This window comes from Erinaceus europaeus, chromosome 2, assembly GCF_950295315.1.
Source record: "Erinaceus europaeus chromosome 2, mEriEur2.1, whole genome shotgun sequence".
Taxonomy (NCBI): domain Eukaryota; kingdom Metazoa; phylum Chordata; class Mammalia; order Eulipotyphla; family Erinaceidae; genus Erinaceus; species Erinaceus europaeus.
Window position 1 is genome coordinate 56,774,281 of NC_080163.1, and position 25,360 is coordinate 56,799,640.

The 25,360-nt window shown below is 40.8% G+C and overlaps 1 protein-coding gene across 1 annotated transcript; it reads left to right on the forward strand.

The window, feature by feature from the left end:
- Nucleotides 1-2,999: 2,999 nt before the first annotated feature.
- On the forward strand, nucleotides 3,000-25,115 carry SLC26A2 (solute carrier family 26 member 2). The gene is made up of 3 exons (XM_007516398.3): nucleotides 3,000-3,124; nucleotides 14,403-15,132; nucleotides 18,008-25,115. The coding sequence occupies exons 2-3, from the start codon at nucleotides 14,428-14,430 to the stop codon at nucleotides 19,520-19,522; spliced, it is 2,220 nt and encodes a 739-aa protein (XP_007516460.1). The 5' UTR covers nucleotides 3,000-3,124; nucleotides 14,403-14,427; the 3' UTR covers nucleotides 19,523-25,115.
- Nucleotides 25,116-25,360: the final 245 nt, after the last annotated feature.

Below are 25,360 nucleotides of genomic sequence, written 5' to 3' on the forward strand. Positions count from 1 at the left end.
AAGGATCTAAATCAGTAATTTTAGCCCCTACATCTTGTCCCAAACTAGCTAAAGTCTTATTAAAAGACCCCAAGTTTGAAATATCCAATCAAACTGTGCCAGGCTAGCGTGAGGGTGTTTCTTCCCAGGCACATGCTCTCTGGGTTGGAGAGAACTCAACCGGAGCCAACGATGGAAGCAACGTGGGAAAGAGACCAGGAACTCATGGCAGAGCCGGAATGCAATGTGTCAGAGACAACGCTTTTATATATTTTATATATAAAATTTTTAAATATTTTTATATATAAAATTTTTATATATTTTTTAACCGGAAGTGGCAAGTCGGAAAAGGAAATGGCTAGGAAAGGGGGTGGAGAAAAGGAAAGAGCGGAAGGTAGAAAGCTTCCATAGCAACTGTTGTTGATTAATACCCTGCAGGCAGGGCAGGTCTGAGGCAAAACAATGATTATGTAAATAGACCATAGTAGCAGCAATGGAGGATGGAGCAGAGGGGGGTGGGTGGCTTAAGGCCTGACAAAACTGCTGCCAAAATCCTGATTTGCAGAAAGCACGTGGTCATTGTTTTAAACCACTAGGTTTAAGAGTGATTTGCCTCCCAGAGTTTTGAAGTGATTTGCTTCCCAGAGATAGCTGGAAATAAACTTTAAGAGAAAAGATTTGTTGTATTTATTAATGAGAGAGGGAGAGGGAAAGAGAGAGAGAGATGGAGAAAGAGGTGGAACACAAGAGGTTCAATTTAGCACATGCAATGCCAGGCTCACACTCAAGACCTCATACTTTTAAACCAAATGCCCTAGCCACTGTGCTACCTCCCAGACAGTAGAAATCAAAATTAAAAAAAAATTTTTTATTATCTTTATTAGATAGAGACAGCCAGAAATCGAGAGGGTAGGGGAGATAGAGAGGGAGAAAGAGAGACACCTGCATCCCTGCTTCACCACTTGCAAAGCTTTCCCTCTGCAGGTGGACACTGGGGACTCGAACCCGGTTCCTTGAGCATTGTAACATGTGCGCTCACTAGGTGCGCCACCACCCGGTCCCAGAAATCAAATCTTTATGCACTAATATGAAACAACTGTCAAAGTATAATATTAATCAAAGTACAGAATAGTATATATCATGCCCCTTTTATTGTTTTCACTTTAAAAAATATTTACTTATTCCCTTTTGTTGCCTTTGTTGTTTTATTGTTGTTGTTATTATTGTTGTTGTTATTGATGTCATTGTTGTTGGATAGGACAGAGAAATGGAGAGAGGAGGGGAAGACAGAGAGGGGAGAGAGAAAGATAGACACCTGCAGACCTGCTTCATTGCTTTTAAAGCGACTCCCCTGCAGGTGGGAAGCTGGGGGCCCAACTTAACCTGCTGCACTACTGCCCAACTCCTTATTCTTTTCATTTCTTAATTTGTGAATAATCAGTTACAAGATGGTAAGATTACAGCATATAGTTTCCTTTTGTTTTAAAACATAGTGCTGTGAGTTCAATCTCACCCCCCACCACCACCACCATCACCATACCATACATGCAAGGGTGGTGATGCTCTGGTTATTTCTCTTGTTAATAAAGAAGTAAACTTAAAAAAAAAAAAAAAGTATTGTATATGCACAGATTAGTGGTTTAACAGCCCAAGGTAGGCATGGGATTCTTCTAAAGGGCATTGAAAAAATGTCAGTGCCTGAGCCTAAGTGCCTGAGTCTTCACAAAGTCAGCCAAATACCTGAGGATGGGACCCAAACATAGCTCTCTTAAAAAAAAAAAAAAAAAAAATCCTCCGGGGCAGGGTAGATAGCATAATGGTTATGCAAAGAGACTCTCATGCCTGAGAATCCAAAGTCCTAGGTTCAATCCCCTGCACCACCATAAACCAGAGTTGAATAGTGCTCTGGCAAAAAAAAAAAAAAAAATCCTCCAAGACATTTGCTGTGCAGACAGCATTGAGAATTGCTGATATAGACTCTACCATTTCCAGAAAGAGAATGAACTCATTGGGCTAAGGAAGCCAGGATAGATGGAAAGCAGTAGAAGAGAAGGAGTTAAGAGTGAGGGCCCAGGGCATCCAGGGCCTCAAGGGCACAGACATGAATGTAATTTTATCAGAAATGTCAATAAAGGGGCCCAAAGGTAGTTTATCGACCCTGAAAGGGCATATGTCTTCCTAAGTGTCACCCAGGTCCCAGCCCTGGCTCCAAATTAATGCTCCAAGGTACTTCTTTCTTTTCTCTGAAAGTACAAAGAATGTGAGATGGGCTAGATAGCATAATTGTTATGCAAAAAGCCTTTCATGCCTGATGCAGCAAAGGTCCCAGATTCAGTCCCCTGCACCACACCATGAGTCAGAGCTGAGCAGTGCTCTGGTAATAAATAAATAAATAAATAAATGTCACTGAAGATATTAAATGGACATTGGAATTCTATTTCACATTCATTTTTTTTTTTTTTTACAATTTTACTTCCATCTTAAATAGAACCTCCTTATTTGTGGAGAATAAGTTACACTGGGGCAAGAAACAAACTTTCTTAGCTGACCTGTCCCTATTCAGAGTCACCACTTTCCCATTCATAAAGGGGTAGGGGTAGTGGAAGGGACGAGGTTCCAAGGAATCTACGAGAAAGACGCAGCCCATCCCTCGCAAAAGCTCTGGGTACTTGAAGTCCCTGCGATTGCTATTTTTTCTTACTCTTCACTCTCCCAGAGTTAGGGAAGAAACTCTAGACCTGCCCGCTTCTCTGATAATTGACAGCTACCGAGATCGGGGGCGGAGTCCCCCTAAGCTGCATGGTCTGGAGCTCGGCCAGCCAATCGCAAGAAGGAAACGCATAGGAAGGCGGTGCTCCGCCAGTTCTAGCTGAAGCATTGGTTGACGGTCATGTCACTCACCTGCGGCGCTCTTTGACTGCCACGTCGGGGGCCCTTGAGTTCGGCTTTGTCTTCCGCCCCGCTGGCCCCGCCCTAGACCCGCCTCCTCAGTGGGCGGGACTACGGGAGGAGCAGGGGATGCACTGCTTAAAGGGAGGCTGGCCCGTGGCGGGTCGGGGAAGCTTAATCTGTGTGCCCATCTGCCCCACTACGGTGGAGCTGGCGCCGCGGGACCTTGTCGAGCGGGGTGGCCCAGACCTGAGAGGTAAGGAGCGGGCCGGGGGTTGGCGAGGGGAAGGGAGAATCAGCGGGCCGCGCTGGGGGTCGCCCCAGCCTGTGTCCCGTGTCTGGGTGGAACCTACGTCGCCGCGTGCAGTGGTCGGGTCCGCGGGGAGGCCGTCGCCCTGCAAGACTTTCCCCCCCCTTATTTATTTATCTATTTATTTTATTGAGGAATTGATGGTTTACAGTCGACAGTAAAATACAGTAGTTGGTACATGTGTAATCTTTTTGTTTTCCATATAACACTCTAATAATCCCCACACCGCCACCCACCTGGATTCTTATCTACCATCATGTTCCAGGACCTGAACACTCCACACACACACAGCCACACACACCCCTCACACGCTCCAGAGTTCTTTACTTTGATGCAATACAACAAATCCAGATGAAGTTCTGTTTGGTTTTTCTTTGCCCTTGTTCTGTTTGTTCTGTTTTGTTTCAACTTCTGCCCATGAGTGAGATCATCTCGTATTCGTCTTTCTGTTTCTGACTTATCTCACTTAACATGATTTCTTCAAGCTCCATCCAAGGTGAGGTGAAGAAGGTGAAGTCACCATTTTTAATAGTTGAGTAGTATTCCACTGTGTATATATGCCACAACTTACTCAGCCACTCATCTGTTGTTGGACACCTGGGTTGTTTACAGGTTTTAGCTATGACAAATTGTGCTATTTTAACATAAATATATACAGATCTTTTTGGATGGGTGTGTTTGGTTCCTTAGGTTATATCGCCAGGAGAGGAATTCATCTCCAGACCACTTCAAGGCTTTTATCTCCTTGGGTGGGAGGGGGCGGGGACAGTGTGGGAGCTCCGCCCCCACCTGGTGATAAGGATCCTGTCTGTGCTGGATCAGGGCTGGCACTTCTTTGAGACCAAATTGGAAGTCTTTCATGGGCTAGATGGGGACAGTGTGAGGACCTGACTTGAAGTTTCACAGCGAGCTGGGGGGATAGCATGATGGTTATGCAAAAAGACTTTAGAGGTTGAGGTATAGAAGGTTCCAGTTTCAGTCCTCAGCATCACTATAAACCAGAAGCTGAGTAGTGATGTCGTTAAAAAAAAAAAAAATCAGTTACACAGCAAGTCATTTATGGAACTGGGATTTGCACCGAGATCTCCCACACTCAATATCCCCTCCTCTGTCTCCTAGACTGGGGGACATGTGACATAGAATGGATTAAAATTTATTGGCACTGATTTTTGTCCGTTTTTTTTTTTCTCTCTCACTCTTAAGGTTCTATGTGAAATTTGGGCCTAATATGCTCTCCAGTAGTGGGTCCAGCGGACAACAAAGCAAAACTTGTTGAAATTGAGCCATTGAAAAATGAAGAGGGGAGTCGGGCGGTAGCGCAGCAGGTTAAGCGCAAGTGGCTGACGCAGGGACCGGCGTCAGCATCCCGGTTCGAGCCCCCGGCTCCCCACCTGCAGGGGAGTCGCTTCACAGGCGGTGAAGCAGGTCTGTAGGTGTCTGTCTTTCTCTCCCCCTCTCTGTCTTCCCCTCCTCTCTCCATTTCTCTCTGTCGTATCTAACAAGGACAACAATAATAACTACAACAACAATTTTTTTAAAAAAGGGCAACAAAAGGGAAAATAAATAAAAATTTTTTTAAAAAATGGAGTCAGTTTTCCCCTTCAGGAGTCACGAGGGACAGAAAGAAGGAAACCAGTAGCTGTCGTCGAGCACTGTACTAGATACTAGTGTTAACTTTCCACAACCTACTAGCTCAGAATCACCCAACATGTGCACAGTGTTGGCACTCATCCCTGGGTTTACCCAAGATTCCTCATATTAACAGCTCTCTGTGGGACTTGACTGTTATTACACTATGATATGCTGCCTCCTAGGGTAGATGTAAGAGATGACATGTGCAGCGCATGAAGACATCTAGATTCCATTTATGTCAGGGTGGCTTGAGCACTGACCTCACTTTCAGAGTGAGCACAAACAAAGACAGATGTTTGCCACAATTTATTGTCTTGATACAAACTTGGGTAGGGTGTGTGGCAGCGGAGGAAAAGGGCAACTCTTTTTTTTTTTCTTCAAGATTTTATTCATTTATTCATGAGTTCAATAGGAGAGAGAAAAAGAACCAGATCATCACTCTGGTACATGCTCTGTCAGGGATTGAACTCTAACCCTCTAACAGTTTATCCACTGTACTACCTCCCGAATCACAGTAATTCTTCTTTATCACATAGTTGTTGAAGATCGTTCATTTGTTTCAATCCAATATTTGTCAGATATTTATTTCAGGGGCTACAGCTGGCAACAGAACACACATTGTTGCCCTCATGGGAAAGAACTTAATAAACAGAAAAGTAGATATATAATATGAGATGATGACAGGGTTCAAGCCCAGCCCCCACTACACTAAAAGAAGCTTTGATGCTGTGGTCACTTTCAATCTGTCTCTAACACTCACATTAAAAAAAAAAAAAAAGATTTAGAAACAAGTTGAGCACTTGCCCACAAAATATTTGTTTGAATGAGCCCCCAAGATCTCCTAGTAAAAAAAAAACAATGTTGTGGTCCGGGAGGTGGCGCAGTGGTTAAGGAACTAGACTCTCAAGCATGAGGTCCTGAGTTCAATCCCCGGCAACACATGTACCAGAGTGATGTTTGGCTCTTTCTCTCTCTCCTCCTATCTTTCTCATTAATAAAATAAATAAAATCTTTTAAAAAAACGAATGTATAAGCCACCTAGTGGTGCTTTTTGTTTATGTTATTTGCTCTGTCACCAGGACTTCACTGTTCCAAACCACCTAGTTAGAAAGAAATGGAGGGAGTCGGGCTGTAGTGCAGCGGGTTAAGCATAGGTGGCGCAAAGCACAAGGACTGGCATAAGGATCCCGGTGCGAACCCCGGCTCCCCACCTACAGGGGAGTCGCTTCACAGGCGGTGAAGCAGGTCTGCAGGTGTCTATCTTTCTCTCCTCCTCTCTGTCTTCCCCTCCTCTCTCTATTTCTCTCTGTCCTATCCAACAACAACAACAACAATAATAACTACAACAATAAAACACCAAGGGCAACAAAAGGGAATAAATAAATAAAATAAATATATATATTTAAAAAAAAAGCGAAATGGAGGGTGCCAGGCAGTAGTGCAGTGCGTTAAGCACACATGGCGCGAAGTTCAAGGACCGGTGGAAGGACCCTGGTTGGAGTCGCTGCCCGCCCCCCCCCCCCACCTACAGGGCGTCAGTTCATAAGCGGTGAAGCAGGTCTGCAGGTGTCTCTCTCTCCCCATCTCTGTCTTCCCCTCCTCTCTCCATTTCTCTGTCCTATCCAACAACAGCAATGACAACAATAACAATAAGGGCAACAGAGGCAACAAAAAAATGGGGAAAAAAATGGTCTCCAAGAGCAGGCACTGAGCCCCAGCAGAGAGAGAGAAACTCCACAGCACTTAAGTTATCCCCCATGTAGTAGTTGTCCCATGTAATCTGCTGGGGACAGGGAGGTTGCTTTTGGGCCACATACATGTCAAAGCAGGCATCTTCCCAACTGTCTTTTAGAAAGATAGCTAAGCTTGGAAACTGGAAGATGAATTTTAAGGATCTGCTTCTACCAGTTGAGCACCTGATTCAACTTGATTTTTCTGATGCAGGATAATGGGAATTTATACTCTGCTCTCAGAGCTACTGAGGAGGCAGGTAAAAATGTCTATGACGTGTATTTGTATATGTGGTATTTTTGAAGATGGTGAATAACTGTAAGAAGCTGCTTATTTATTTAGTTGCAGTCTTACATGGAGCTATTTTTCTCCTGGGTAGTTTATTACTTTGTTTTATATTGACCTTTAAACCAGAAACAATATTGTGGTGCTTATACTACTAATGTAAGCACTGTGATGATTCTTTTTCCTCTTTCTTTCTTCCTTTTTTAAATTTTTAAAAATATTTATTTTCCCTTTTGTTGCCCTTGTTGGTTTTTTTGTTTTTGTTTTTGTTGTTGTTAGATAGGACAGAGAGAAATGGAGAGAGGAGGGGAAGACAGAGAGGGGGAGAGAAAGACAGACACCGGCAGACCTGCTTCACCGCTTGTGAAGCGACTCCCCTGCCGGTGCGGGGCCGGAGGCTCAAACCGGAATCCTTGTGCCAGTCCTTGCGCTTTGCATCACTTGCGCTTAACTCACTGCGCTACCACCTGACTCCCTCTTTCTTACTTTCTTTCTCTCTTTCTGATAGAGACAGGAATAGAGAGGGAGAGAGAAGAGACACCTGTAACACTGCTTCATCTACGTAAAGCTTCCACCTTTTACAGGTGGGATAGGAGGTATGAACACGGATCCTCGTGTACGGTGATACATGCACTCTACCAGTTGTGCCACCACCTAGCTCCCTATGGTGGTTGTTTTTGTAACACAGATGAAACGAACATTGTCTGTCACTTGCACTAACTGTAAAACAAGAAATATTTTTGGTCTTCACGTGTACTTGAAACATGTTTCACTAACCATAGGCATGTAACCAAGTCTGAGGGGTTGTGATGAATTTCGGGTCATGTGGAAAAGTGGGTGACTTAGTGTCCGCCCTTGAATGTACACTCAAGTTTGAGAGACGCACAAACTTAAGTGCTAAGCTCTATATATGATATGCCAGGGAAACATGGCCTAAGAGGTTTTAGTCATATTATCCTACCACACTAGAAAAAAGACTAAGATAGAGATAAAAGTGAAAAAAGTCCCAGACTACAGGAACAACATAAAGGCTCAGAGTTCTTGTAGATGCTTAATACTTTTGTGGATTAGTGACAGGAACACTGTACAGGAAAAGAAGCAGGAGAAAAGCAGTTTCAGACACACACACACACACACACACACACACACACACACACACACACACACACGATAGTATTCAATAGGTAAGGAACCACTGTAGATTGCTAAGGAATATTTCCAAATGGTTTGATTTTTATGTTAATGAATGCTTCTTTTGAAAGAGTAGTCTAGTATAGTGGTTCAAAAGTATTGGTTCAATGAAATGTTTTAAGACAGTAGTATGGGGGGGGGCCAGGTGGTGACACCCCTAGTAGAGCACACATGTTGCCATGTACAGGGACCTGTGTTCAAGCCCCTGTCCCCACATGCGGGGTGAGGGGGGAGTTTCATGAATGGTGAGGCAATGCTGAAGGTTGTCTTTTTGCCTCTCTTTACCATATATATATATATATATATATATATATATATATATATATATGAAAAAATAAGCAGTAGTAAGCTCACTTGCATAGTATGCTGCTTTTGCCATGTGTACAACCCAGGTTTGAGCCTGGCCTGCACGACACTGAAGGAAGCTCTCTCTGTCTTGCTGTCTGTCTAAAAACAAAACAGAAGCAAACAGATAAAAGACAGTAGTGTATTTGCAACTTTTAAACTGTTGAGAAAAAGCAAATAACAACAAAAACCCCAAATAATAGAGAGACTGCATAGAGAATGTGTCTGATTTGAACCTATTCTCTTTGTTTAAAGACTGCTAATTTTGAAGCATTTGAAAGAATATTATACAGAATGACCAGTATATTTTAATTCACTTTAATAATTCACTAACTGTTAATACTTTGCTTTGTTTGAGTTTTTGCATTCAGGGGGGGTTCCTTTCACAGGCGGTGAAGCAGGTCTTCAGGGGTCTGTCTTTCTCTCCCATATCTGTCTTCCCCTCCTCTCTCCATTTCTCTCTGTCCTATCCAACAATGACGACATCAATAACAACAATAATAACTACAACAATAAAAAACAAGGGCAATAAAAGGGAATAAATAAATAAATATTTTTAAAAATAAGACAGGAATTGAGAGGGGAGAAGGAGACAGGAGAGAGAGAGAGAAATCTGCAGTACTGCTTCGCCCCTTGTGAAGATTCCCCCTACAGGTGGAAACCTGAGACTTGAACCCAGATGAAACTTTTGTCTTTCCACTTCCTCCTCTATATTTTCATGCACTACTCTTCTTGTGTGTTCCTCCTTAGAATTCTTTGTACATGGGAATCAGGCAATAGGGCAGCGGGGTTAAGTGTAGGTGGCGCAAAGCGCAAGCACCAACCTAAGGATCCCTGTTCCAGCCCCAAGCTCCCCACCTTCAGGGGAGTCGCTTCACAAGCGGTGAAGCAGGTCTGCAGGTGTCTGTCTTTCTCTCCCACTCTCTGTCTTCTCCTCTCTCCATTTCTCTGTGTCCTATACAACAACAACGACATTAATCATAACTACAACAATAAACAAGGGCAACAAAGGGAATAAATAATAAGTAAATATTTAAAAAAATTCTTTGTACATTTGCTTATATCCCTTAACTACCACTTTAGTCTCAGTCCTCCTTTATCCCTGCCCTGCCTTAGGCCTCATGCCTCTGTGTCTATATTTTATGGGCTTTTTGTAATTACAAAAGGAAGGACCTTATCTTTCTTAATTCCTGCAATTTGGCCTCAAGAACCTGGCACTATGTTGAAAATTTTCACCACCTCAATTTTTCTTTTTTTTTTTTGCTACCTGTTCATCTTCACCTGTTTGGAAGGAGGTACAGTGGATAAGCATTCGCATTGGACTCAAGCATGATGTCCTGATTTCAATCCCTGGCAGCACATGTACCATAGTAACGTCTGGTTCTTTCTCTTTCCTCCTCCTCTTTCTCATTAATAAATAAATAAATATATATATTTTTAAAAGAACATGTCAAAACTATTAACTTGCACTTAGATTTTTATTACTTGTCACCTATAACTGTCTCAATCCACTGATTGTGGGTAGAAATTGAGTTCCTTATTCATTTTAGCAAGAACTTACTGACCTACTATATGTTAATCATCACTCTTGGTAAATAAAGGTGATAAAAATACAAATAAAAAAGATAGAAATAGTAGTTTTTTTTTAAGTGTAAACAAATAATATAATTTCAAAAGTGCTATGAAGAAAAATAAGACAAGGTATGGATTTAGAGTAGAAAGGGGTAGCAGTATTATTTTGGGGGGTAGGTAGGTGATGAAGGAAGTTTCTCTAAAGAGGTAGTATATAAGCTATCTTTTTATCTTTTTCCCATCTCTATATATCTGAAGAAAGAATAGAGGTGGGGGGAATCGTCCCCAAAATAGTAGAATTATGCAAAATAATTCTGTGCCACAAAACAAAATGACACAAAAGCCTAAGAACATCAACTTGGCACGTTACAGAAACAAGACAATCAGTAGGATTTGTGGGTAGACAGGAAGACTGGGTTCAGATATTGTAAGCTATTGCAATAACCCAGGTGTGCTTTTATGGTAAAAGAAAGCTGTTGCAAAATGATTGGATTTCAGGTGCCTTGGGCAGTGGGAAAATGATGGATATGTTCAAGGTAGAGCAGACAGGACTTACCAATAGATTGTATGTGGGACTAGGAGGTGGGGGAAACAAGATTCACCCATATACTTAGAATCACAGTTGTAATATATTTGTCATCAACTGGGGGGCAATTTTAACCATAATTATAGCTTCAAATATTTCTCCTGCATTTTGAGAAGATCCTGATATATTATTTTGGGGGGTAGGTAGGTAGGTGATGAAGGTAGGTAGGTGGTAACTGTTATTAGACTGTCTCATATGTTTCATAGACATCTATTATTCTCATACATTTTTTTCCTGTTTTTATTCTACTTTATGATCCAGTTTAGGTGATTTACTGGCCTATCTTTATTTTTCTTTTTTTCATTTTTTATTTATGAAAAGGAAGCATTGACTAAACCATAGGATAAGAGGGGTACAACTCTTATTGTAGGGAAATTGTGAGGATGTGGTTGAGCTTGGCAGGGCTTGATCAGAGGGCCACGTCCATCCTGTCAGTGTCTCTCTCTCTACTGAGAGGTCAAGTGAGGAGGGACACAACTCCCCAAGATTTGCCTCATCTTATCAGAGACTCCCTGCCTCACAAAGCACCCTGCATTCCTAATACTATGGCCTGCTCCCTTATTATCTACATAATCATTGTTTTGCCTGAAAGATCCCCACCCATTCCATTCCTTTGATCTATTTTCTTTCTACCCTCAAGACCCTCCCTGCCTGCAGGGTATTATTAATCCGACCAGTTAAAACCCTCGCAACAGTTGCCAAGGAAGTTCCTACCTTTCCCAGCCCCTTTTGCCTTTCTCCACCCCTTTCCAAACCATGTCAAGCCATTTCCGTTTCTGACTTGCCACTTCCAGGTCCAACTCTTAAAAGCCTTGGTTTTCTGATAAATAAAGAATTGAATTGCCTCGCCACCACCAGCTCTGTTCCTGGGTCATCTCTCTCGAGTCACTGAGTAGCAGCCCAGGCTGTCTCCAGTCATGTTCTCTCCAACCCAGAAAGTATGCGCCCAAGAAGAGACACCCCCACGCTAGCCTGGCACAACTCCACACAATTCCCACCACCAGACCTCCATATCCTATCCCTTCCCCTGATAGCTTTCCTATTCTTTATCCCTCTGGGAGTAAGGAATCAAGGTCATTGTGAGGTGCAGAAGGTGGAAGGTCTGGCTTCTGTAATTGCTTCCTTGCATGTGCATTGACAGGTCGATCCATACTCCCAGCCTGTCTCTCTTTCCCTAGTGGGGAAGGGCCCTGGGGAAGCAGAGCTCCAGGACGAATTGGTGGAGTTGTCTATCCAGGGAAGTCTGGTTGGCATCATGCTAGCATCTGGAACCTTGTGGTTGAAAAGAGAGTTAACATACAAAGCCAAACAAATTGCTGACCAATCATGGACCTAAAGGCTGGAATAGTGCAGATGAAGATTTGGTGGGGGGGGGGGAGGGTCCTCCATTTTGTAGATAGCTAATGGGATAGATAGTTATATTCCAAAGAACCTGTGGCTATACTAGTTTTTGGTTTTTTTTTTTTTTTTTTTTTTTTTTTAACCCCTGAGCCTTAAATCTGAAATGCAGGTGGATCCAAGTTATTGTCTGTGGAGATGATATCATGGCTGGAAAAAGGACCAGAAAGCTGGATCAGGGAAGAGAGTAGCTCCCTAATATGGGAAAGGGGTATAAATATTGTTGACTGTAAACCGCATTGATTTGATGTGATCTGGGGCCCATATTTAGCTTAGGAGCCTATGTGACCTGCATCCCTCTAGATCTGAGCTCACAATCTGTGGTCATGAGTAAGAACATTTCAAGCTGCCCCAGTATCGACCCATCTTCCTCAGGTGTAACATAGAGTATGTCGTCCATCTTCCCTTCGGAGGATGGGACATTCTCTACCATTATTGATCCATGTTGAGGACAAGGTCCTAGGACAAGGTCCAAGGTCACAAAGGCTCACTTTGCTGATAGAAATGACTGGTAACAATAGAGAGAGGGATTTATTCAACATGTCTGTTTGGGAATCTTGGGACTACCCGATTAGGGCTTTTTTTTTTTTTTTTTTTTTTTTTTTTAACCAGAGTACTGCTCAGCTCTGGTTTATAGTGGTGCCAGGGATTGAACGTGGGACTTTGGAGCCTCAGGCATGATAGTCTCTTTCCATAACCATTATGCTATCTACCCCCACACCCTTGGCCTATCTTTAATTTCATGGATTCTTTCTTTAGTTCTATCAAGGCTACTGATGATCACATTAAAGGCATTCTTCATCTCTGCCTGATTATATTTTTACTTTTAATATTTCAATTCAGTTCTTTCACTGCTCTGTTGTACTTTCTACTATTAATTTGTATCTTTTTCTCTCCTTGATAGCAGCCATGTGTTGTTTTCTCCGGGCTATGTTGTTTTCACCGGGCTAGCTTCACGGGCGGGTAACAGACGACCAGGGACTCATGGTTGAGCTGTAGGCAGTATCTCTTTATTCATGCAGGACGCAGCACAATCTAAGACGAACTAAGTTAAACTCAAAGTACAGTACTGTAAAACTCACAATGCTGTCTTTATATATACTTGCCAAGTAAGGTGGAAACAGGATGTGACATAGAGAGGGTGGAGAGAAAAGTGACTGGTGAAAATCAGAGTGTGACAAAGAGGGGGCAGATTAGGCGAGAATCCTATCACTGAACCACAAATGCCCTGGAGGGAGGGTGGAACTTGTTAACAGTGGTTATGTAAATAGATTGAAGTGGTTATATAAATAGAATAGTGTTAAGCAGGGGGGATTTAAACCAAATGAAACAGAAGGGGTCTCATGCATACCAACAGCCATGTAGGGTGATGAAGTCTAGATCTTACTAACTTTTCTTATGCCTATTTTATGTATCTTAGGTTTGTGAAAGTCTTTGAACCCAGCAATTGCCAAGAGCAGTTCCAAAATAGAAGGACCTAAGCAATGCACTCACAATAACCTGGCCTAAAAGTAGGAAGTGAGAAGGGAGTGGGACGCTGGTTGCATTGAGGAATGGATAGCTGTACCCATCTGTCTGTCTGACTTGCTGAGGGTGAGTGGTCATCTGAACCTGTTGTTTTCTCCTTTACTAGGACCGTCAAAGTAATGTTTACTTTACTCTTGTGTAGTGGGGTAACTAGCAATTGCTCCTTTATCCTAAACAAAATGAATGTGGGTTAGTTTCACATATGTTATAGAATAGGTCATTGGTTGGGATATCTTGGTAATGTCAGGCTTATAAAAACCTCAGAAGAGTCTCTCTCTCTCTTAATTAATTAATTAATTAATTAATTTTCCCTTTTGTTGTCCTAGAAGAGTCTCTTTTTTATCTTTTCAAAGACAGGATGCTCAGGCCAGCAAAATAGCTCACTTGGATAGTGTGCTGCTTTGCCTTGTGCACCACCCAGGTTCGAGCCTGGCCCCCACTACATTGAAGGATGCTTTGACACTGTGGTCTCTCCCCTCACCTTTCTTTCTTTCTCTTCTTCCCTCCCTCCCTCCCTCTCCCCTTCTCTGCTTCTATCTGGAAAAAAAAAAAAGGGTGAAAGTATGAAACTAGGTCTATTTTTTTTCCCAGTATATCTGGGGATCAGAACCCTAAAAAGAAGACAGTTGGTAGTATGTAGAAAGAGACAGGTCTCCCTGAGACCTTTCTTAGAGAAAAAACTGTAGAGGGAGCCAGGAAGAAATGAAGAATCTTTGAAGGTTTAAACAGTGGGAACGTTGAGTACTCAATGAGTTGTTTGATTGGATTTCACTGTTTATGGCCTGGTTCTAACCAAGGCCAATGAGGGTGAAATAAAGGATAAGATAAAGAAGTAAAGTATAAGATACCTACTTCAACACTGAACTCTTTTTAATGATCACCAGTGATACGTAGGACTGTTAAAATGTGTGGGCCCTGAAAATTAACCATTTAATCTTGGTATTTTCTCTGTGGTAGAAAGCTGAAGCATCCATCTACAGAAATGTCTTTGGGAAGTAAGGAGCAAAATGACTGTCCACAAAAGGATTCAGCTGAAGAAAATGGACAATACAAATCTCTGTCTGGGATCCACCAGGAGGCTGAGAAGGAATCCAGGACTGACTTCAAGCATTCTGAAGTCAACAATCAGTGCAGACCTCATCTCAGAATTCATATGGAACCTCAAGAGAAATCAGATACAAACTTCAAGCAGTTTTTCATCCACAAATTACAAAAAAGTTGCCAGTGTAGCTCAACCAAAGTCAAAAATATGATTTTCGGTTTCCTTCCTGTTTTGCGGTGGCTCCCAAAATATGATCTGAAGAAGAACATTTTAGGAGATATGATGTCTGGCTTGATTGTGGGCATCTTATTGGTGCCCCAGTCCATTGCATATTCCCTCTTGGCTGGCCAGCAACCTATTTATGGTCTGTACACTTCCTTTTTTGCCAGCATCATTTATTTCCTGTTGGGGACCTCCCGCCACATCTCTGTGGGCATTTTTGGAGTGCTGTGCCTTATGATTGGTGAAGTCGTTGACCGAGAACTACATAAAGCTGGCTATGACACTGCCCATATTGCTCCTTCTTTAAGTGTATTTTCAAATGGGAGCGCATTATTAAACAAGACATCAGGCAGCATATGTGACAGAAGTTGCTATGCAATCAAAGTTGGCAGCACTGTCACCTTTATGGCTGGAGTTTATCAGGTAAGAAACAATGGGGCAAGTGGTTGCTTCTAGGAAAAAAAATAAATTTACATGAACTCTCAGATTGTTAAAGGATTTGATTAGGGATTTGAATACTCAAAATGATTATTTATTGAATGTTCAGGATATGTGAAGAGTAGAGCCAAAATTCCAACACATAGGCAAGATCATTTGACACCACACGCAAGATTATTCTGCTTCTCTTTTCACAGCTCTAAGGTGTCTTAACTAGTGAATTTCAGCCAGCCATGTCTTAATTAATTCATTGTAAAGAAATTTGGGCTACAAAGGGACTTCAGACCACCCAGTATAACTCCTTAGTTTCATATGCTGAGAAACACCACTAGCTTAAGTTTATACATGTTTGGTTACTGGCAATGTTGACATTAACAGTCAGGCAAGAGTATGCCAAAATGGGGGTGGGAGAGGAATGAAGCAGGAATTGTTCAAAGTAGAGATGTCCTCTTCCCTTTTGTTAGATTCCCTGTTCACTAGTGAATGACTCATGAAAGTTAGTAGTTCTCTTGAATGATGGGGAGGGATCACCACTATTTCATATTATCAGCCAGGAGTAAGGATTAGAAATGAAGTTCTTCTTGGGTCTCTCATAGACTCTACTGATCACCATTATCATCATGCCCCTGCCCTTTGGCCTCTAGCAATCAGGCCACCATTATACTTCTGTTCCCAGCATGTGGAATCCAGGAGGGCAGTTGGGGGGGGGGTTCACTTTACTTGAAGTTTGGATGAAAAGAGTGTACAGCAGAGTATGCCTCTCAGAGTCCATTTTTGTTATCGTTGTTGTTAGGATGCCTCTCCAAGAATGAGAGAACACAATAGAATTCTGGAGGAATTACTGGAAAAAGGGAAAATTAAAGAAATTTTTTAAAATTGTATCCTTGGGAGTCGGGTGGTAGCGCAGCAGGTTAAGTGCAGTTGGTGCAAAGCGCGAGGACCATTGTAAGGATCCTGATTCCAGCCCCTAGCTCCCCACCTGCAGGGGAGTTGCTTCATAGGCGGTGAAGCAGGTCTGCAGGTGTCTATCTTTCCCCCTCTCTGTCTTCCCCTCCTCTCTCCATTTCTCTGTCCTATCCAACAACAATGACAATAATAACTACAACAATAAAAAACAACAAGGGCAACAAAAGGGAATAAATTAAAAAAAAATTGTATCCTTGAGGATGCATAATTAATATGGAAGCCATATGACAGCACTCTACACACTGAGTAAGAATGTTTTCTCAAGTGAGATTAGGTTAGATTTCTTTTTTTTTTTTAATTGGGAGAGTAATGGTTTAGTCAATAAAATGCAGTAACAAAAAATAAAATACGTTAGTTTGTACATGTATAATATTTCTCAGTTTTCCACATAACAATTTAACACCCTTTAGGTCCTCTGATATACCTGAACCCTCCCCCCTACCCCACCTCAAAGTCCTTTACTTTGGTGCGATACACCAAATCCAGTCCAAGTTCTGCTTTGTGTTTCTTATTTTTCAACTTCTTATTTTTATTTATTATTGGTGACTTAATAATGATTGACAAGACTGTGGGATAAGAGGGGTACAATTCCCACCACCAGTGTGCCATATCCCATCCCCTCCATTGGAAGGTTCCCTTTTCTTTATCCCTCTGGTAGTATGGACCAAAGATCTCTAGGGCACAGAAGGTCAGAGGTCTGGCTTCTGTAATTGCTTCTCCACTAGACATGGGCATTAACAGCTTGATCCATATCCCCAGCCTGTCTAGATTAGATTTCTTTTTTTAAAAAGTTAGATTTCTATAATAATATTCAGAGTGATAATATTTTGATGTGAGGAGCTAGGGTACATGTGTCATTTCACCGCTCCTGGGCCAAATTTTTGCTTTTTATTTACTTATTTTTGAAGGTTGAAAGAGTTTTATTGTGAATAGGCCTATTTTTTTCAAAAGTATTTTATGAGGAAAGTATTAATTTGTAGGATAGTCTGTCACATGGATACAATTTCTTATCTCCCCATGATATACATCTGCACATCACTCCACTAACTGAAGTCCTTCTCCACCACTGTGCACCAGGACCCCCATGTCCTCTCAACCTCCTTCTACCTCCCCTAGGATGACATTTTTACTTAGAAAGGGAAACATCAAAGAATCAGAACTTTAACCAGTGAAATGACACTCCTATATGCCAAGACTTGAACTTGAGAGCCATGTATGTGGCAAGACGCATGGCCTAGTCAGTCCCATATTTTACAATATAAGGAAAATACCAAAGAAAGAAAAAAGAAAATACATAATTTTTTAATTAGAGATTTTTTTGAGTTTTTTATTCTTTCTTTTTCCTTTTATCAGAGCAACTGTTCAGCCCTGGTTTATCATGGTTCATGGGATTGAACCTGGGACTTTGGAGCCTCAGCCATGAGAGTCACTTTGCATAACCATTATGATGTCTATCCCTGTCCATTTTCTTTTTTTTTAATTTCTCATAGACCCTTGACCTCTGAACCCTGTTGAAATTTAAGGAACATAGTACAAGATGGTAGGATTCCTAAGTTCTCATCACATAGAATGAGTAAGAGTGGGTCAAGGAGTAAGAGTGTGAACTTGTGCTCAGTAATATGAAAGGATATGAAGTTTCTTGTTTTTTTTTTTTGTTTTTTTTTAAGATTTAGTTGTTTATTAGGGAGAGAGAGGGAGAGAGAACCAGAGCATCACTCTGGCACATACAGTGCTGGGGATCAAATTCAAGATCTCATGCTTGAAAGTATAATACACTATCTGCTGCAAGACCTTCTGGGCTGCTAGTATGTCTCCAGGCAAGGAAATGCTAGGGCAACACCAGATTTATGAGCTCTTCTAATTGATATTAATACTTGTATTTCCTTCCTTCCAGGTAGCCATGGGCTTCTTTCAAGTGGGATTTGTTTCTGTCTACCTCTCCGATGCCTTGCTGAGTGGATTTGTCACTGGTGCCTCCTTCACTATTCTTACATCTCAGGCCAAGTATCTCCTTGGGCTCAGTCTTCCTCGGAGTAATGGTGTGGGCTCACTCATCACTACATGGATACATATCTTCAGAAACATCCACAAGACTAACCTCTGTGATCTCATCACTAGCCTCTTGTGCCTTTTGGTTCTTTTGCCAACCAAAGAACTCAACGAACACTTTAAGTCAAAGCTTAAGGCCCCAATCCCTTCTGAACTCATTGTGGTTGTGGCAGCCACGTTAGCCTCTCATTTTGGAAGACTCAATGAGAAATACAATACCAGCATTGCTGGGCATATTCCCACTGGGTTTATGCCACCCCAAGCTCCAGACTTGAGCTTAATCCCGAATGTAGCTGTAGATGCAATCGCTATTTCTATTATTGGTTTTGCTATCACTGTGTCACTTTCTGAGATGTTTGCCAAGAAACATGGCTACACAGTCAAAGCGAATCAGGAAATGTATGCCATTGGCTTCTGCAATATCATCCCGTCCTTCTTCCACTGCTTCACTACTAGTGCTGCTCTAGCAAAGACCCTGGTTAAAGAATCAACAGGCTGCCAAACTCAACTTTCCAGTGTGGTCACAGCTCTGGTTCTTTTGTTGGTGCTCCTGGTAATAGCTCCTCTGTTTTATTCCCTTCAGAAAAGTGTCCTTGGTGTGATCACCATTGTCAATCTCCGGGGAGCCCTACGTAAGTTTAAGGATCTGCCCCAAATGTGGAGGGTTAGCAGGCTGGACACAGTTATCTGGTTTGTTACTATGCTGTCCTCAGCACTGATCAGTACTGAGCTAGGCTTGCTTATTGGAGTTTGTTTTTCTATGTTTTGTGTCATCCTCCGTACTCAGAAACCAAAGAGCCCCTTGCTTGGCTTGGTAGAAGGATCTGAAATCTTTGAATCCTTGTCTGCTTACAAGAATCTTCACACTAAGCCAGGCATCAAGATTTTCCGCTTTGTAGCCCCTCTCTACTATGTAAACAAAGAAGGTTTTAAATCAGCTTTATACCAAAAAACCCTCAACCCAGTCTTAGTGAAAGCAGCTCAAAGGAAAGCAGAAAAGAGAAAAATGAAAAGGGAAACAATAACTCTCACGGGAAAGCAAGACGAAGTCTCTGTGCAGCTTGCCCAGGAGCCCCTGGAGCTCCACACCGTAGTGATAGACTGCAGTGCAGTCCAGTTTTTAGACACAGCGGGAATCAGTACACTAAAAGAAGTCCGCAGAGATTATGAAGCCATTGGCATCCAGCTTCTGCTGGCTCAGTGCAACCCCTCTGTGAGGGATTCCCTGGTCCGTGGAGAATATTGCAAACCGGAAGATGAAAACCTTCTCTTTTACAGTGTATATGAAGCAATGACTTTTGCAGAAGACTCAAAGCCAGCAGGGAACATGCATTCCCAATGGCCAGAGTCTTTCCAGTGACTGACTGAGAATGGAGATTGTATGGATAATGTTTAACCGATAGGTTAAGATTTCGACTGTATGCAATACTTCCCACTGTGGAACTTGTACCTGCTGGGCAGGTGGCTTCTGAAGCACAAGGGAATATAACCAGACACATTTTTCCCCCTTGGTTTTTCATCTCTAACCCCAGTCTTTGCTTCATAGATGTCAGCAGAATTTCTGACTTTTAACATGAAATCATCACTCCCCTGCTTAAGGAAGGGAACCACAGACAGTCTTTGGGATGCTGATGGCTGCTTGGGTTGGTGAAATCTTACCAGCCAACCTCAATATATATATTCTTTGTTATACATTTGATAGCTACGCTTTCTGGTTTAGGGTAGGTAGGGAGGCAAAGAATACGTGGTGCATCTGGCTAAGCACACACATTACAGTGCACAAGGACCCAGGTTCAAGTCCCTGGTCCCCACCTGTAGAGGGAAAGCTTCTCAAATGGTAGAGCAGGGCTGCAGGTGTCTCTCTGTCTCTTTTTCTCCCTACCTCCCCTCCCTTCTCAGTTTCTATCTCTATCCAATAATAAGTAAATAAAAATATTTTTTTTAAAGAGAGCACTTTAAAATGAGCAAAATGAGAGGAATTTGGCCTGTTTATGCTACGATCTGTCTCTGTTGCTGAATCTTTCTATGCCGCTTGAAATTCCATGTTATGTTTTAGTCCTTGTGTGTGTATTCCATAGGATCTGGTTAAAGTACGATGTCTGATTCCAAGTGAGCAGAGTGCTGAGTCAACAATTTGAGACAGCCTTTTTTTTTTTTTCCCCCCTCCCCATGAACTAGAGGCAAACTATTAAGTATGGATTACAAAAAGGAATGCTTGATAGGTTCCTTCAAGAATTTGTTTACTTAGTGAATTTTTCCTATGCTATGACAAGTTAACAAGGGTAGGCTGAGGACTGACAGTTTTCTCAGTCAATGTATTTACTCCACAGGAAATGTCAGTTGTGACCAATAGGAAGACAAATAAAGCACTGAAGCAAGAGTGCTTCAAAAATTTGTATATGTTTTAGTGAAAAGAAAACTAATGCTTATTGCCATGGACTCCACTGATACACCATAAATATTGATACAGTGACAGTAGTTAACTCTTTGGACCACCAAAAACTACCATGCAAAGGGATTTAAAAGCATCACACTCATATAATTCAAGTTCTCTGGGTGCATTGTTTTTAAGTGGCCACAGGCTGTGGCCATGAGAATAGTTCCTTTACAGAAGCAAGAATCAGTTTAGCTTGGGAGGCAGCTCAGTAAATAAAATCCACTTTCAGGTATGAAGTACCAGGTGCCATCATCCCTGGCTTTACATGTACTAGTGTGATGCTTCTGGTTCTCTTCCCCACCCCAGTCTAATAAACAAGTCACTCTAGAAAGCGAGAGAGGCAAGAATTGTACTTGCTTCTGCAGTACATATACCTACATGAAAACTTACAGTTCTATGTGGACTTTGATAGGTTAACCAACCAAACAAACAAGCATATTGGTTTTCCAAAGATAGGACTAGGAGACTATGAAATTGAGGGCAGGGGTAGATAGCATAATGGTTATGCAAAGAGACTCTCATGCCTGAGGCTCTGAAGTCCCAGGCTCAATCCCCTGCACCACCAAAAGCCAGAGCTGTGCAGTGTTCTGGTATTTCTTTCTGTGTCTTTCTCTGCATCTCTCTCAAAGATAAAATAAAAAACAAACAAAATACTTAAAAAATAAATAAATAAGCCTTTAAAACAAAGAAATTGAAACATTTGTAGTCATACCACTTAAAGTAGTTGCAAAAGTACAAAAGCATTTTATAAAAGCAAACTATATCAGAACTCAGTTGATGTGAAACACTTTTAAGCCTACTTAGCTTTTTGTCTTGTACAAATGTTGCTTTTCTTTTGGTAGAGCTCTGACCATCTGTCTACATTAGAAAAAATAAAAATAAAAAAATAAAAGATCCATTATTAAAACAAAGCACTTCCTCAGTAGAAAAGCTGGATGTCTGTCTCCAAGGTCTTTGACATAAGTCACAATTAAATGTATTAATGTCTTAAATATTTTATGTCCTTATAGAATTTCAGAAACACTAGCTGTTTGAATTTGTGTTGTTGTTGTTGTTGTTTTGTCATAATTGCACTTTCTTCTTATCCTTAAGACTAATCACGATTAGTAAAATCACGGTATGCTTGTCAGTCATTTACTTCTAATCCCTTTTGTCCCTCCTCTAGGTCTGACTCGAGACCATTATAGATGTCTAATGCCATGTGACAGAGTAATGAATATGTGTTTATAATACTATAGAACTTAACAAACAGCACAGAAAAAAATTAAGTCCAAAGAAGAGAAAATCCCTTATGGGAAAAAAAAGAAAGAAAGAAAGAAAGAAAGAAAGAAAGAAAGAAAGAAAGAAAGAAAGAAAGAAAGAAAGAAAGAAAATCCCTTAGGATTTGGTCTTTATCTGACATTTCTGTCCCTGCATATAAGCAAGTCTAGAACTTTATGCATTCAACAAATTCTTGAACTGTGTTCTGGTTTGTACCTGTACCTCTCGCACCCATCCGAACAAGAGATTGTGGTTTGGGTAGCCATTTGCAAAAGCATTTTAAGATTTCACTACAGTTTTTATCTTATATTATGTATGATTGGGTAGAGGTTGGTCTTTATGTTTATTAAAAATGTTTGACTACTGATATTTTTTAAAAAAAAAATCAAACCTGGAACCACAGCCTGATTTCCTCACCAGAAAACTAGTGTCTTAATTTTCTTTCTCAAGAACCTGGACAGTCATATACTACATGGTATTTTGTATACTTTTTGATACAAAAATATTCTGGGTTTACTTTAAACATGGCCGTGTAGTGAAGCATTTTCTTGTTGCTTATTGGCACTCACACAATATTCTGAGTATCTTAAAATGGCCATTTGAGCCATAGTGTGTACATTCTTGATGATTAAAAAAAAAGTCACAACCAGAGGGGTGATGTGTGCCAGTACACAAAGAGACTTAAGAATTACTTTCTAGAGAGGAAAAGAAAGGACCATTGAAGATGCTATTTCTGACCAAACAAGGGAGAAAAGAGAGGACTCAAGTGAATATAGACTGTCTTTCATGAAGACTGAATGAATGACTTTAGAACTTATCCGTGCCTCTGATGGTGGTAAACTGACATGTTTAACTGGACATTATTTTTTTTAATTTTTTATCTTTATTTATTTATTGGGTAGAGAGAGCCAGATATCAAGAAGGAAGGGGGTGATCGAGAGGGAAAGAGACATCTGCAACACTCTTCACTTGTAAGGCTTTCCTCCTATGGGTGGGAACTGGGGGTACAAACCCAGGTTTTGCACATTGTAACATGTGCGCTCAACCAGGTGCACCACCACTTGGCCACATCATCATTATTTTTTCAAGTAGGGCCAAAGGAAAAATTAGATTTGTATAGTCTGCAGCCCTGGAGGTAACTTAGAGGATATAAAGTGTTGGACTCTCAAGCATGAGGTTCAGTTCCTCCCCCACCCCCAAACCCCCATAAAGCTTTTAAAGAAAGATGTATATAGTCTGATGTAGCTTTTAAGTAGCTGTAGACACTGAAGCTGAAATATGTTGGAAATGTTACAGTATGGTAGTTGGTGACGTGTAAAATGTACAGGGTATTCAATGAGTTCATTCGACTATTCTAGTGCTAATGACTACATTTTAGGAATAACAGTCATTTCTGCAGGAACATTTTCTTAGTAATTTTTCATTTAAAGGTGTTTTTTAAAATATAAAAGCAAGACCAGAGCTACAGTGGATTTTTTAGGAACTTGATTATGACAAAGGTGAGCTCTGTGATCCTTATGAACATTCTTAATTGCTAGCAATTAAGACTGCTAGCAATTTAACCTGGTGGAGATAATACCTCAAATACTTCCTGAGGACCTATGTAGGAGTCTGGGGCCCTGGGCCAGTTACTAGACAGTGTGGTCCTAACTCAGGTAGGTAGGCTAGATGGTAAGTCTCCTAGGTAACGTGACGGGGGAGGAGAGGTTGTTACTATAAGGAAAGACTGAGTCTAAACTGGGCTCTGAGCAGGGACAGGTTATTAAGACAAACAGGCAAAGATATTCCATGTTCTGTTTAGGAAAAGATCCCACAGTAACATGATTTTGGATGGTGTATTTGTCTATGCAAAAATGTGTCATGATAGATGTTGCTTACCTTTTTTCTTAATGTTTCTCTTTTTCCCCCTCTAATTTTTCTTTACCTGTTCTATCTTTTCTGAAAATTTGGTTTTAAAAACCAAAGATGGAGAAATTGGAAGCTTTTAGGCTCTGAACTAGTTTTTGTTTTTGGTATAAAGATTTAGATAATCATGAATGAAATCATTAACTTGAATGCTAATACAATGGATGAAAAATTTAATAGGAGAGACCAAAGTAATATACCACCTGGTCTGTTAGCATTATTAAAGTCAAATACTATTGAAATATTGTAACTTAAAGGTATATTCTAGATTTCTAAAGTATTTTTTAACTACTCTAGGGATAGAAAATTTAGGGAGTGGGTGAGATTTATTTTTATAAGGTGATTTTTATCCTGACAAGCATTATTTTTTTAAAAAATTTTCTGTAACTGAAATTTTAAAGTAGCCATGTTAAATTAAATACATTTAAGAAAGTTGAAAAGGTCATTAGACTAAAAAGTGAACTTTTGGTGTATATTTTAATTTTTATCTTGGCACTGTAAAATAGGGAAGAGATTACTAATTATGAAAACTAGAATAATAATAAAGGACACTAAGAGGATAATGTATTTGTAAGATTACACTGGAAACCTGTATAACCATTCTCAGACTTGAATTATGGCTCTGAAAAGATCAAACAATCATACTTCTAACAAAATACAAGTAATACATTTTGTAAAGGAAGGCTTCTTAGCTTAGCACATAGACAAGTAGCCTGCACCAGAAAAGCTTTTTAACTTCAGTTTTAATAGATGTATTTTAGGATGGTTCTCTTCCTTCACTGGCCCCCATCCCTATACTAGGTAAGATACCTGGAATCAAACTGTTGTTTTTTCATTTTAAATCATGGATAAATTAATTCCTGTTTGAGTTCAGCTGCTGCCTTAATTTTCCAGAAACTGTTGTTAACCAGTCTATATAATATGCTAAAATCCCCCCTTTTTTTTTGGTCTCTTTGTGATTTTATGTACAAATTAAGACTATATCAGGGTGGCAGGTGAGTGAACTTAATTTTCAATCTTTTTTTACACACACACAAACACGAGTCTTCCTCCAATCCTCAGTTATTTAAGGCTAGTGACTTTTAGGGATATGTTTTATATTAAATATAGCTTTGTGCATTAAAACAAGTGCCTTGATGCTATTCCATCTAAGTCATGCTTAACCCTCTACGAGGTGAGGGTGAGTTGCTGGTGGATCACAGCCTATTGCAGGGCAAGCAAGTTGGTTAGTAGCATGCTGGTCCTTTTTCAGCTGGAAAGATATATCCATGATGTTTATTATACCAAATGTGTTGTGATTTAGAAGTACTGCTTCATTAACCTGCTAATAAATCACTGTGCTGTAAAATTATTATTCTGTGTCTAAATCATTTAAATATGAGGTTCTAAGAAACATTTTTTTTGCATTTTTAAATCCTGTCTCCTTGAGGGCCAGGAAGTAGCTCACTTGATAGAGTGTACAAGGTGCCACACACAAGGAACCACAATTGAGTCCCTGACAACCACATGGGAGCTCCATGCAAAAGGAAAACTTCATGAACAATGAAGAAATGCTGTGGTGTCTCTCCTCTGTGTCTCACCTATCTGGGGGGAAGA